This window comes from Nycticebus coucang, chromosome 21, assembly GCF_027406575.1.
Source record: "Nycticebus coucang isolate mNycCou1 chromosome 21, mNycCou1.pri, whole genome shotgun sequence".
In the NCBI taxonomy this organism is placed as follows: domain Eukaryota; kingdom Metazoa; phylum Chordata; class Mammalia; order Primates; family Lorisidae; genus Nycticebus; species Nycticebus coucang.
The window spans coordinates 43,459,888-43,474,739 of NC_069800.1; the positions used below are offsets into that span (position 1 = coordinate 43,459,888).

Genomic DNA, 14,852 nt, shown 5'->3' on the forward strand with positions numbered 1-14,852 from the left:
AGAAAATTTATAGGACAGTGCTAAGGGTCTGACCTTAGTATAATAGATGCTCAATAAGGATGAAGGGGTTCGGCGCCTGTAGTTCAGCGGGCTAGGGTGCCAGCCACATACACTGGGTTGGTGGGTTCGAACCCAGCCTGGGGCCTGCCAAACAACAACAACAACAACAAAATAGCCAGGTGTTGTGGCAGGCGCCTGTAGTCCCAGCTCCTTGGGGGACTGAGGCAAGAGAATTGCTTGAGGTTGCTGTGAGCTGTGTTGCCACAACACTTTACTGAGGGCAACACAGTGAGATTCTATCTCAAAAAAAAAAAAAAAAAGAAAAAACAACTGATGAAGGCTGGCTGGCGCCTGTGACTCATTGCGTAGGGTGCCAGCCCCATATACCGAGGGTGGTAGGTTTGAACCCTGCCCCGGTCAAACTGCAACAACAAAATAGCCAGGCATTATGGTGGGCACCTGTAGTCCCAGCTACATGGGAGGCTGAGTCAAGAGAATGGCCTAAGCCCAGGACTTGGAGGTTGCTGTGAGCTGATTGCAACTGCACTCTACAGAGAATGATAAAGTGAGACTCTATCTCTTTTTTTTTTTTTTTGTAGAGACAGAGTCTCACTTTATGGCCCTCGGTAGAGTGCCATGGCATCACACAGCTCACAGCAACCTCCAACTCCTGGGCTTAAGCGATTCTCTTGTCTCAGCCTCCCAAGTAGCTGGGACTACAGGCACCTGCCACAACGCCCGGCTAGACTCTCTCTCTTAAAAAAAAAAAAAAATGCTGGTGGCTGTGGCTCATGCTTGTAATGCCAACGCTTTGGGAAGCCAAGGTGGGAGGATCATTTAAGCACCAGTTTGAGAACCACTTGAGCAACAAAGTGAAACACTCTCTACCAAAAAAAAAAAAAAAAAAAAAAAAAATTTTTAAGAAAAAGTCTCACTCTGTGGCCCCAGACTAGAGTGCTGTGATATCAGCCTAGCTGATATCTGGGTTCTGGGTTTAAGCAATCCTCTTGCTCAGCCTCCTGAGTAGCTAGGACTCTTAGGTGCCTGCCACACCTGGCTAATTTTTAATTTTTATTTTTTTAATTTTTCTATTTTTATTAGAGATGGAGTTTCACTCTTATTCAGGCTAGTCTTGGAACTCCTGAGCTCAGGGGATCCTCTTGCCTTGGCCTCCCAGAGTGCTAGGATTATAGGCCTGAGGTACTGTCCCCTGCCTCTAAAAAAAAATCTTTTTTTTTTTTTTTGAGACAGAGTTTTATTTCACCACCCTCAGTAGAGTGCCATGGCATCACAGCTCACAGCAATCTCAAACTCTTGGGCTCAAGCGATTCTCTTGCCTCAGCCTTCCAAGTAGCGAGTAGCGGGGACTATAGGTGCTTGCCACAACACCCACCTATTTTTAGAGACGGGGTCTTGCTTTCACTCCAGCTGGTCTCAAACCTGTGAGCTCAGCAATCCACCCACCTTGGCCCCTCAGAGTGCTGGGATTACAGGCGTGAGCCACTGTGCCCGGCCTCTACCAAAAAATTTTTTTTTTTGGAATATTTTTTGGTAGAGACAGAGTCTCACTTTATTGCCTTTGGTAGAGTGCCATGGTGTCACAGTTCACAGCAATGTTCAACTCCTGGGCTTAGGCGATTCTCTTGCCTCAGCCTCCCAAATAGCTGGGACTACAGGTGCCTGCAACAACGTCCGGCTATTTTTTTGTTGCTGTTTGGCCGGGGCCAGGTTTGAACCCGCCACCTTTGGTATATGGGCCGGCGCCCTACTCACTGAGACACAGGCACAGCCTTCTACCAAAAAATTTTATAAACCTAGCATGGTAGTGCATATAGGTATAGTCCTGGCTATGTGGGAGGATGCCTTGAGCCCAGGAATTGGAAGCTGCAGTGAACTATGATTGTGCCACTACTCCAGCCCAGCAAACAGTGAGACCTCGTCTTAAAAAAAAATGCTGAATATATGGGGTCCTGTTGTGCTGTACAGGCTGGACTTGAACTCCTGGGCTCCAGCCATTCTCTCATTTAAATGCAGCCTCCTAAGTGGCTGGGACTATAGACATCCAGTTGGAAACTTTTTTTTGTAGAGACAGAGTCTCACTGTACCGCCCTCGGATACAGTGCCATGGCGTCACACGGCTCACAGCAACCTCTAACTCTTGGGCTTACGCGATTCTCTTGCCTCGGCCTCCCGAGCAGCTGGGACTACAGGCGCCCGCCACAACGCCCGGCTATTTTTTTGTTGCAGTTTGGCTGGGGCTGGGTTTGAACCCGCCACCCTCGGCATACGGGGCCGGCGCCCTACTCACTGAGCCACAGGCGCCACCGGAAACTACTTTTTCAAGTTAAGCGACCTTAGGCAAATCATTTAATTTTCCTGGGCTTTTTTTTTTTTTTGAGACAAGAGTCTCAAGCTGTTGCCCTGGGTGGAGTGCCATTGTGTCATAGCTCACAGCAACCTCCAACTCTTGGGCTCAAGAGATCCTTTTGCCTCAGTTTTTCTATTTTAGTAGAGACAGGGTCTTTTTTTTTTTTTTTTTTGAGACAGAGCCTCAAGTGGTCGCCCTGGGTAGAGTGCCGTAGCATCACAGCTCATAGTAACCTCTAACTCCTAGGCTCAAGCAATTCTCCTGCCTCCATCTCCCAAGTAGCTGGGACTACAGGTGCCCACCACAATGCCTGGCTATTTTTTGTTGCAGCCATCATTGTTGTTTGGCGGGCCCAGGCTGGATTCGAACCCACCAGCTCAGGTATATGTGGACCGTGGTGCCTTAGTCACTTGAGCCACAGGCACCGAGCTCAGGGTCTTGTTTTTGCTTAGGCTGGTCTCAAACTTGTGAGCTCAAGCAATCCACCTGCCTCAGCCTCCCAGAGTGCTAGGATTACAGGTGTGAGCCTCTTGTCTGTAAAACAGATGCTGCGCACTTTGCAGAGTTGCCATGAGAAATGGGTAAGACAGGATAAACGGAAGAGGTTTATACAATTATCTCTTGCGCAGTGTCTACGTGGCTTACCTGCTTGCCTGTCATAGAGCAGGCAATTTTTTTTTCTGTATTCAGTGGGAAGAGAGGAAATGCAAATGAGAAGAGGACTGAGGACAAGTCAGGTAGTAGGTTAAGGCCTGACTCCAGGCACAACTTTCCATGTTGTGTGGCCAACAAAGTTGGCGCCACATGGGTTTCCAGAGCAACCATGGCCATCAGATCAACCCCATCTTGGGAAAAGAAGAGCACTGATCTGCACCATTAGGCACTCAGCTTGGCAATCTGATTATGTTTACGTCCAGTTGTTTCTCTTCTCTACCAGAATGAGCTGGGTCCATGTCATTTTATGAGCACTTCCTGCAGTGACCTGGTTGTACTTAAGGTAGCACTAGCCTCTGGATAATTCAAAACTCATCTGAGATGACGGCTTCCTGAAATCATTCTTGATGAGTACAAATATAGCCATTTCTGAAGAAATATGCCTGGTTCCTTAGAGGAACCCAGACAAGAGGTTGTAGATTGTTAAATGATAAGCAGGACTCAGTAATCCCACACAGACAGCAGAGCTGGGATGTGAAGCACCTTTCCAAAGACCTCGGCTTCTTCATCACAAACAACACTGTTGGGCTTCTCACAAATTTTGGTTTGAGGGAAATATAGACATGTCAGATGGAATTAGGAGTCAGTCCTTGAGGGACTTATTGGCTGTATGACCTTAGACAAATTCTTTACCCTGAAATGGACAGTGTTGCTGGGTGGGAAAAGTGATCACATGTGGTAATGCTCAGCACAGAGCCAGCATACCATTACTCGGTGCATCCATGAACCCCAGTGAGTAGCTTGAGAGAAATAACACCAGCAATCAGATAACAATGAGACATATACAGCTTTATTTAATAATCTGTAAAAAGTCATATTCTGGCAGAGTGATGCATTCCTTATCTCAGCAGAAAGCAAACAATGTGTCTGAAAAGCCCCTTCCCAAGATTTGGAACTGTATAACCCTGAGCTTACATTGCAATGCTTCCAAGAACTGGGCTCTTGCTGTGTGGCAGTTGGTCTCCGTGGTCTTTCATCCTCCTCCAGCTATACTCTCTGGTTGGCTGTGACCCTTCACCTAACAGTAGACAGGAAGCTTAAAACAATTTTATTTGGACAGGGCTGCCCTGACAGATTGGCCCTTTCCCTCCTACCAAAGGGAGCTCATAGGATTAAGAATCTTTCTGAAGGATGGTGCCTGTGGCTCAGTGGGTAGGGTGCAGGCCCCATGTACCGAGGGTGGTGGGTTTGAACCCAGCCCTGGCCAGCTAAAACCACAATGACAACTGCAACAACAACAACAACAACAAAAAGCTGGGCGTTGTGGTGGGCACCTGTAATCCCAGTTACTTGGGAGGCTGAGGCAAAAGAATTGCTTAAGCCCAAGAGTTGGAGGTTGCTGTGAGCTGTGACACCACAGCACTCTACCGAGGGTGACAAAGTGAGACTCTGTCTCAAAAAGAAAAAAAGAATCTTTCTGCGAACTGGGTTCTACATTAAATTTAGCTTCCATTAAGTCTGCTGAAATCAAGGTTATACTTCACTCTCCCTGTTACAGACCTGGGAGGCACTTCTTGAGGATTTACAGATGTCTGCTAAGTGGTATTAGACACTGCAACAACAGCAGTTTTGCTCTTGCAGAGCTGAGATCTGGAATATTTTTCTATATTCCTGTGCTAGAGAGTCCAGTAATTAAGCCACATTCACTCCTTTGAAAAAATTCTGTTGTATCAGAACCTCATTGTTCATGGGCTTCTAGTAGAATGTATACCTCCCTTTATGGAGTATGTGAATTCATTTGCACAGGGGGTGGATGGCCACTCTGCCTGTCTCCCTTTGAACAGGCACCTTGACTATCTCCTCTTGGTCACACTCAATGGTCCCAACAGTCATCTTTTACATTCTTTGGAGCAGCTCTCTCCTAAAGTCATTTTGCAAATCATGTCGACCAATTTGGAACCAAAAGAGAATGCAGTGGCCTACCCAACCTAGAAATCTGTTCTGCACGTTTCCCTTAAAAACATTGAGAATGCAAAAAAGTCCCTTTTTTGTTTTTTGAAGAAGCACTACATGAAAGCATGTCTAAAATCACAGAACTATGCACACACAAACACAGACAGGCGTGCTCACACACACAGAGTTGGGATCAAAGATCTTATCTGATACATAGTTGGGGGAGCACAGGAAAAAGCTGGCAAGAGAAGATATGGAGATTGGATCAGCTGAAGATGTTGGAATGTTACAGTAATGTCATGGGTATGGTTCTTAGTATATACAAAACATGGGGTGGGCAGGCAGAAAATGGTAAATCCAGGCTACTAGAGAGAGGTTCAGTGGCCATGCATGAGTTAAAGATAGTAGAGGCCAGTTTACTGGATGAAATGTTATATTATGGAGTGGTCATCTGAAGAAGGATGGACTTGCATGGTCCGGGGGAGGAGCATCTGCTTAGCAGGACACCTCCATGGTCTGGTGTCTTTCCAGGACATCGGGGGACTCACAGGATTCTTGAGTTCCATCTGACTGAGTGCTGGTGACAGACCGGCTGAAAGGACTTTCTCCAGAGCCAATGCTACTTGAGGTTGAATGGGTTCGTGATCGGGCGAGCCGGGTCATGCTGGCAGATGGTACTGTAACAAAGAACGGAGAGGACTAGAAGAGGAGCCCCGGTTATGTTCAGCTAATCTACAAGTTTCACCAGAAGTTTTATGTTTAGACTTTCCAACCCATTTTAAATGACACCCAGGACAAGGGACAGCTATTCCTATTTGCATCATCACTAGATGAGTGGCAATATGCAAGGCTGCTTTAATCCTATAAATCTGGTTGGAATCTCAGCTGATTCTGGTCCATAGCATAACAAGGGGAAATCCTAAGTCCAGATAGAGAATAGCCTCTTAGCTATGCCCACACGATTCATACAGTGATTAGGAAGGAGGCTTTGGAAACCCAACAGGTAACCAAAACCTACAGTGCATGCAAGACTAAACCAAAAGAAAAAGAAGGACAAACCACACAAGTATGAAAGTGTTTCACAAACACAGTGCAAGCCCGATACAACAAGACTACCATCCGTGTCCGCAGACCACCCTCCCTACCTGGGAAGAAGACACGTAGGAAGGTGTGAGTAGAGGGGAGAGCAGCTATGCCGGGAGCTGTGTTTTACACAGGGATAAAGTATAGGCTGCCAGGGAGGAACACCTCTGGGGTTAGGCTCCTGTTAATACAGGCTTCTGTTCTGCCACTGTTTGACCCTAAGGTCCTTCCAGCTTGGCTAGGACAAGTCCTTACCTAGCAAAACCTCCCTCCCTATCCTCTTGGGGCATCTGTCATTTCAACGCTGGGGCCAAAAGGTGCCATCACCTGCAGAGTTCACTGGGTGTAGTCTCTGGCATTTAGAGTCAAGGCTGCCCTTCCATTCCTGCGTATGGCCAAAGATTAATTCCAGGAGGCAGTGGAAGAGGGGCCCTACTATTCAAGTTTCAGCTGCTATTAGGACCCAGTATTTAGGATCACATGAAGAGGTCTGGCCCTTACAACCAGATCCTTTCTTCCCCTAGGGCTGGACCTACAGGCTAAACCTCTTAGGGGATAATAAGCCATGTTCTATCGGGTTCTCACTGCACAAGAAAACTGTGGACATGCTGCAGGCAGCCAATGCAGCAGGAGAGCATGGCTGGGAGGCAGGGGGCAGGGCCAGCACAGAGGAAGGTACCTGACTCGGTGCTCAGATGACTGAGCTGCACATACGGTACTGGAAGCAGGATGGACACAGGAAAAGGCAGGTTAGTGACCAAAGAGTGCCAAGTGGCAACCTAAGCTACTTAGTAGACACTAACAGAATACTCTAAGCCAGGGATAAAATTTTAAGGTCAGAGAGGAGGTGAGGCTGACAGACACTTCAAAAAGCATCTCAGATGTTACCTCTCCCAACTAGACAAAGGCAATTGTTTTCCCCTCCACTATAAACAGTCATCTTGCTTTGGATCAGAGATGGGTTGGAAGGGGCAGTGCCTGTGGCTCAAAGGAGTAGGGCGCCAGCCCCATATGCTGGAGGTGGCGGGTTTAAACCCAGCCCTGGCCAAAAACTGCAAAAAAAAAAAAAAGAAAGAAATATGTTGGAAGATTACCTCTGTTTTCTAAGAATGGGCAAGGAGAGGGACTTCTCCTTCTTCCAGTGAGCCAGAGGGCTGTGGGTGTGGGCTCGGTTGGTAGCAGCTCACAGACGGGATGACACAGCCACTTGAGACAAGACATACATGGTCTGCCTGGCAGGTACAGGGCTGCACCCAGGGCCCAGCTGCCCAGAGCAGCTGACCCAGTGGCTCACAAATGGCCATTATCCACACTGATACCAAAGACAGGAGAAAAATCAGCCTACTGGGTAAAGAGCTCTGTACCTGGGTATAAAGGTTTTTCTTAAAACTTCAAAATAGAGCAAGTGTAGATAATTCCATGACAAATGAGAAAGCTCAGGGATCTCACAATACAAGAGACCAGGACAACAGCATATGATATGGAAACATCCTAGGACTTGCTCTAAAATGCCCTGCAACTTCATGTCCTGTAGTGGAACAGATTTAAACAAGGACACTATTCTCTTCTTCTGGAGTCTCCCTTGTTTCTCTAGGCCAAGAGTTATTAATCATCTGACTTCAAATGCAAATCATAGCTTCAGATTCACTGCTAGGACAGCTTAAGCTTCAGTGGTTATAATGGAGTCAGACTGCCTTGGTTTAATCAACTGCAGCTTAACTGTTACCCTGGGAAATGTACTTAGTCTGAGCCTCAGTTTCCTCTTCTATAAAATGGAACTAATAGCAGAACTTACCTCCGAGGTTAAGAATATATAGTATGTGACACAAGGTAAGTGCTTAGTAAGTGTTAGCTCCTTATATATACACAAATAAATGTTCCATAAACATTCTGGTTTCTACTTCCTCTAGCATAGGTTATGTCCGAAGAATTGCAAGCTCCTAGATGTCAAGCCATTTGACCACCATTATTCATAAATTTTTGTTAGAAAGAAAGTGGTATACTACTCACTGTAGCCCATTCCCTGTAAAAAGTATTTGAAGGCCTCGGTGAGCTTCCCGGGCTGTGGAGACAAAACAAGAAGGCACTAATTTTTACATAGACAGAGAGATAGAATCAAACAGGTGCTTAAAAAAAAAAAATCTCACCTGAACTACTTGAGGCAGTCCCCCACAGTCTGCCATCTAGAAGAGGAAAAACATGTACGTCAACTGGGACCGACACTTAAGGGACATGCTCTAAACATCCCAAGCCCTGTCAAACAGGACAGAATTGAATTTCAGATTCCTTAATATCCAACTGTGACCCAGTTTACATCTCCTCAGTATTCTCCTATACAAAGACTTGGACCCTTGCAACAACCTTGGGTGCAAATCTAAAAGACTTATTCAACACCTATTTATCAGTTAAGATGCAAGGCCTGGCTTTCGGGCCCATAGTGGGAATTTTCTGTCAATGAAGTTTAGGGCTCTGCCTCCACCTGAAGAATGTTACTTTCGAAGTCCTCAAACAGCGTGACCCTGACTTCTCTGTATATCCTGCTTTCTATATCCCCTTCAACTGTACATTATCCTTACTCCATGACTAAGGGGAGCTCTCTAATCAGTAGCTGATGCTGATTCAGCCACCTTGTTTGGTCAGCCACTTTCTTCTTATAGCTGGATTTGTTTTCACCTCATAAACCTTATAGCTGGTTTTTCTCATGTGCAACAATTTCTAGGGTAGGGCTTCATTAGTGTGCACTAGAATTACCCGGAGAACTTGTTTTTTGTTTTTTTTTTGTAGAGACAAGAGTATCACTTTATCGCCCTTGGTAGAGTGCTGTGGCATCACAACTCATAGCAACCTTCAACTCCTAGGCCTAAGGCAATTCTCTTGCCTCAGCCTCCCAAGTAGCTAGGACTACAGGCACCTGCCACAACACCCAGCTATTTTTTTATTGCAGTTTGGCTGGGGCCGGGTTTGAACCCGCTACCCTCTTTATATGTGGGGCCGGTGCCCTACTCTCTGAGCCACAGGTGCAGCCCACAGAGAACCTGTTACAACTCAGACTCTTGGGTTCCTGCCCTACAGAATCTGATTTAATTTAATAGGTCTGGAGTAGAGTTCAAGAATTTGCTCCCAGGTGATGCATTTTGCAGAAAACAGTATTTCTAGGACGTGATGGCCAAACATAAGCCCACCCTCTTCTCCCCAGCTATTATGTACTTTGTACTCAGACTGTATCCTATTCAGCCTGACTGGCATTTTTTTTAAAGGGACATGAACTCAATGGTTTCAATTTACTGGGAGTAACTTTTTTTGAGGAGGAGGATTTACTGAGAAGAAAAGAATGACACAGAAGACAAAGAAATTTGAGATTAACAAGGAATAGTCCCTTGTAAATTCTATGCGTAAGATTAGAAAGGAGCAATAAACCTGACAAATATTTAACAGACCAAAGGCTGTATTTTCATTAAGTTTAGTAGATAAAGCATGATGAGAACCATAATATAGTTCCTTTTTTTTTTTTTGCACTTTTTGGCCGGGGCTGGGTTTGAACCCGCCACCTCCAGCATATGGGGCCTGCGTCCTACTCCTTTGAGCCGTAGGTGCCACCCATAAAATAGTTCCCTTATGCAGGCACAGAATATTGGGAAAAACTATTTCCAAGACTGAGACTCATCAAGTAGTTTGAGGATTAGTTCAATCTGTTATATATAGTTATCTTATCTCCCATGTTGTGGTAAATGGATATTTCTGCCTAGAAATTACCATGTCCATGACTATTATAGATTCAGTTTTTTACTTCTGAATACTGATTTAAACCTGAAGTGAAAAACTGAGCTGAAACCACAAACTATTTTTTTTTTTAAATTCCTGCTTTAGACTAGCCTATTAATCACCTGGAGCCCAGAACATTTTCAATTTGGTCACTTTAGAGCATTAACCTCATGTATATTTTTAGGAACTATAGAGTGCTTTTAGTGACAGCACTTCCCTTTCAAGCACACTTCAAAGAGAAAGGGAAGAAGGCGTGGCTCAGCGCTTATAGCTCAGCACCTGTAGCTCAGCAGCTAGAGCACTGGCCACATGCATGGGGGATAGCAGGTTTAAACCCAGGCTGGGTCTGCTAAACAACAGCAACAACAACCACCACCACCAAAAAATAGCTAGGTGTTGTGGTGGGTGCCTATAGTCCCAGCTACCTGGGAGGCAAAGGCAAAAGAATCACTTTAGCCCAAGAGTTTGAGGTTGCTGTGACGCCACAGCACTCTTAACGAGGGTGACATAGTGAGACTCTGTCTCAAAAAAAAGAAAGAAGGCAGAGGTCTTTCAGAATGAAAATATGGCAGCATGCAACATAAGATTAGCATTTAATGGGCGGCACCTGTGGCTCAAAGGAGTAGGGCGCTGGCCCCATATACCGGAGGTAGCGGGTTCAAACCCGCCCCGGCCAAAAACTGAAAAAAAAAAAAAAAAAAAAAAAAGAAAGAAAAAAGATTAACATTTAAATCTACAGTAGCCCAAATTCAAATGAGGAGATCAGCTACCTAAACATTTTAGTGGAAATTCTAGGAAAAGCTAGGTTGAGACAAAGCTAGGCTGAAACTTTTCCATGAGGCATACTCCAATGGGAGAGACGCTTGATACTAGCCCTAGAAATTTAGTCCAGGAGTTGTTCTCTAGTTGCCCTAAGAGAAAGAAAATGCAACAACCATCATTCTTAGGAACAATATTTGAAACTTCCTTACTAACGCAGCAGGATTTAGCACATAAAGAATTTCCACCCATTATCTTTTTTATTTTATTTTTATTGTTAAATCATAGCTGTGTACATTAGTGCAATCAAGGGGTACAATGTGCAGGTTTCATACACAATGTGAAATATTCTCATCAAACTGTTCAAATTAGCCTTCATGGCATTTTCTTAGTTACTGTATGTAGGCATTTGTATTCTGCCTTTAGTAAGTTTTGCCTGTACCCATTCTAAGATGCATCGTAGATGAGGCCTCACCCATTACCCTCCCTCCATCAATACCTCCCCGCATCCCTTCCCCTTCCTTAGCCCTTTCCCCATAGTCTTGTGCTATAGTTGGGTTTAGCCTTCATGTGAAAGCTATAATTTAGCTTCATAGTAGAGCTGAGTACATTGGATACTTTTTCTTCCAGAGATACTTTGCTAAGAAGAATATGTTCCAGCTCCATCCATGTAAACATGAAAGAGGTAAAGTCTCCATCTTTCTTTAAGGCTGCATAATATTCCATGGTATACATGTACCACATCCATCCATTATCTTAATATTCATATTAAATAATGCATATGAAGTTTTTAATTACATAAGAAAATGCTATGTCATAAAGTTGAGAAAAACAGATACAGGCTGTAAAAACCCACTGATTTTTTTTTTTTTTTTTTTGAGACAGGTCTCACTCTGTTGCCCCCAGCTAGAATTCCATGCCATCACAGCTCACAACAACCTCAAACTCCTGGATTCAAATGATCCTCTTCCCTCAGCCTCCCAAGTATCTGAGAATACAGGTGCCCCCCACAACACCTGGCTAATTTTTCTGTTTTTAGTAGAGACAGGGGGGTCTTGCTCTTGTTCAGGCTGGTCTTGAATTCCTGAGCTCAAGCAGTCTACCTACCTTGGCCTCCCAGAGTGCTAGGATTACAGGTGTGAGCCATCGCATGGGGCCAAAACCTACTGATTTAAATGATGTAAATAGAGTACAGTGAAGATGTAAGTCTTTTGTTTTCTTTTTTTTGAGATAGAGCCTCAAGCGGTCGCTCTGGGTAAAGTGCTGTGACATTACAGCTCACAGCAACCTCCAACTCCTGGGCTCAAGAGATTCTCCTGCCTTCGCCTCCCAAGTAGCTGGGATTACAAGAGCCTGCTACAACGCCCGGTTATTTTTTTGGTTGCAGCCATCATTGTTGTTTGGCAGGCCCCAGCTGGATTCCGAACCTGCCAGCTCAGGTGTATGTTAGCCGCTTGAGCCACAGGCGCTGAGCCGAAGATGTTAAGTCTTTTTTTATTTTTTTTATTTTTTTTGTAGAGACAGAGTCTCATTTTACCGCCCTCGGTAGAGTGCCATGATGTCACAGGACTCACAGCAACCTCCAGCTCTTGGGCTTCCGTGATTCTCCTGCCTCAGCCTCCCGAGCAGCTGGGACTACAGGCGCCCCCCACAACGCCCAGCTATTTTTTAGTTGCAGTTTGGCCGGGGCTGGGTTTGAACCCGCCACCCTCGGTATATGGGGCCAGTGCCCTACTCACTGAGCCACAGGCGCCACCCCGAAGATGTAAGTCTTAAATGATGTAAGAATGTATAGGAAAAAAAAAAATACTAATATTTTACCAGAGGTTACCCTTGGGTAGTGGGGGTCATTTAAACTTATTTTATTCTTTATGTTCTTCTCTATTTTCCAATGTTCTACAATGAGAATATGTTCAGGAAGAAACATTTTTTAGGTAAGAAGAATAAGGTTAGGTGTGATGGCTTACATCTATATAATCCTAAGCACTCTGGGAGATCAAGGTGGGAGGATAGCTTGAGGTTAGGAGTTGAAGACCAGTCTGAGCAAGAGTGAGACCCCCATCTCTACAAAAATAGAAAAAGTTATCTGTGCATTGTGGTAGGTGCCTATAGTTGCAGCTGCTTGGAAGGCTGAGGCAGGAGGATCACTTGAGCCCAGAAGTTTGAGGTTGCCACGAGCTATGATGAGATCACTGGACTCGAGCTTGGGCAACAAAGCAAGACCCTGTCTCAAAAAAAAAAAAAAAAAAAAAGGAGAAAGAGACTCAGAGAGAGAGAGAAACCTTGTTTCTTTCTGGGCAACTACTTCAGAAAACAGTAATTTTGAAGCATGTATAATTTACACACAAATGACTGGGAAGTGAGAAAAGAGGATACATTACCTTTAGCAAAGTTGTATTTATAGGGTTCAGGCGGGAATTGCATTCAACCTAAAATTTAAAAAAAGGAGAAAACAATTTTATGAATTGCTGGAAACATAAGAAACAGCTTGTCAGGAGAATGATCTTGCAAGATCAACAGCTCAGAGATGGCTGAACCATCCAAAGAAATTACCATAATATATCAGATATATTTATATGATACACTTTATATCTGGTATTTCTTTTTTCCCCCTTCTTTCTCATCTGCCTTTTAAAAAATCAATTAATTGGGCAGTGCCTGTGGCTCAAGGAGTAGGGTGCTGGTCCCATATGCCAGAGGTAGTGGGTTCAAACCGAGCCCCGGCCAAAAACCAAAAAACAAAACAAAAAAAAACTAGAAAAAATCAATTAATTTATTTTTATTTCAGGTTCATTTGAGGATACAAAGAATTAGGTTATAGTGTTTGCACTTGTTAGGTATAGTCCCTGTTGTGGTGTTTGATATTTCTGAGTACATCTAAAACTGGCTGATTTCACTTTCAGAATCTATTTAAGTAGAGACTGGAAAGACCTGCGTTCTGAGGCTTGGTGCCTGTAGCTCAAGCGGCTAGGGTTCCAGCTAACATACACCAGAGCTGGCGGGTTCAAATCCAGCAACGACACTTGCAACCAAAAAATAGCCGGGCACTGTGGTGAGTGCCTGTAGTCCAAGCTACTTGGGAGGCTGAGGCAAGAGAATTGCTTAAGCCCAAGAGTTAGAGGTTGCTGTGAGCTGTGACGCCATAGCACTCTACCCAGGGTGATGGCTTGAGGCTGTCTCAAAAAAAAGAACTGCTGGGCGGCGCCTGTGGCTCAGTCGGTAGGGCGCCGGCCCCATATACCGAGGGTGGCGGGTTCGGGCCCGGCCCCGGCCAAACTGCAACCAAAAAATAGCCGGGCGTTGTGGCGATGCCTGTAGTCCCAGCTACTCGGGAGGCTGAGGCAGGAGAATCGCTTAAGCCCAGGAATTGGAGGTTGCTGTGAGCTGTGTGAGGCCACGGCACTCTACCGAGGGCCATAAAGTGAGACCCTGTCTCTACAAAAAAAAAAAAGAACTGCATGCTGAATTGAATTCTTTATACTGGTATACTGGCTAGCTATGTAAGAAGAGGGCAGTTACTTTATCTCTTTAAGTGAACTAGACAGTGGCCTTCCCCCTACTGGGCTTTCTCAGTACAACTGATTATGATGACTGAACCCTAGGTACCCATCCCATGGCACTTCTCACCCTTCTCCTGGGCCCTGAGGTGGTGAATCTATTGTTACCTCCATTCAGTCTCTTTTCTGCTTCCAGGTCTTTGGTTATCCACTCTAAAGCTGAACTCTTCTACATATGGAAGAGTGAAGTGTTGAACTCCACTCATTTACATATGTGGTATCTTGTATTCTTATATCCATAAAGGCAGAAATCTCAGAGAAAATGTTTTTATTTTATTTTATTTTTTGAGACAGAGCCTCAAGCTGTCACCCTGGGTAGAGTGCTGTGAAATCACAGCTCACAGCAACCTCCAACTGCAGGGCTCAAGGGATTCTCCTGCCTCAGTATCCCAAGTAGCTGGGACTACAGATGCCCGCCACAATGCCCAGCTACTTTTTGGTTGCTGCCGTCATTGTTGTTTGGCAGGCCTGGGCTGAATCGAACCCACCAGCTCAGGTGTATGTGGCTGGCGCCTTAGCTACTTGAGCCGCAGGAGCCAAGCCAGAGAAAATGTTTTGAGGAGAGACGACCCCGGGGCCCAGCAATGTTTTAGGGCTAATTTGATCAAATTAGACTTTCCTTCTACATGTATGCAAGGAAAAAAGGAAAAAAACATATAAAACCTGGGTGGTGCCTGTGGCTCAGTGAGTAGGGTGCCGGCCCCATATCCCAAGGG

At 45.1% G+C, this 14,852-nt stretch overlaps 2 protein-coding genes across 6 annotated transcripts in view; one reads left to right on the top strand and one right to left on the bottom strand.

Moving 5' to 3' along the window:
• The window catches only part of MYL9 (myosin light chain 9), a 183,149-nt gene that overhangs the window by 124,873 nt on the left and 43,424 nt on the right, over window positions 1-14,852 (top strand). The window lies entirely within an intron of this gene.
• The window catches only part of NDRG3 (NDRG family member 3), a 93,079-nt gene continuing 82,077 nt past the window's right edge, over window positions 3,851-14,852 (bottom strand). For 3 of the 5 annotated variants that reach the window (XM_053573566.1, XM_053573567.1, XM_053573568.1), the window contains exons 13-18: window positions 12,961-13,008; window positions 8,206-8,241; window positions 8,069-8,120; window positions 6,738-6,776; window positions 5,524-5,652; window positions 3,851-4,100 (exon numbers count right to left, since the gene is read on the bottom strand). In XM_053573566.1, coding sequence (XP_053429541.1) covers window positions 3,994-4,100; window positions 5,524-5,652; window positions 6,738-6,776; window positions 8,069-8,120; window positions 8,206-8,241; window positions 12,961-13,008 — 411 coding nt within the window. In that variant the 3' untranslated portion in view covers window positions 3,851-3,993. Of the gene's footprint in view, window positions 5,653-6,737; window positions 6,777-8,068; window positions 8,121-8,205; window positions 8,242-12,960; window positions 13,009-14,852 lie in introns of all 5 variants that reach the window. The other 2 variants (XM_053573569.1, XM_053573570.1) reach the window with 2 other exon arrangements.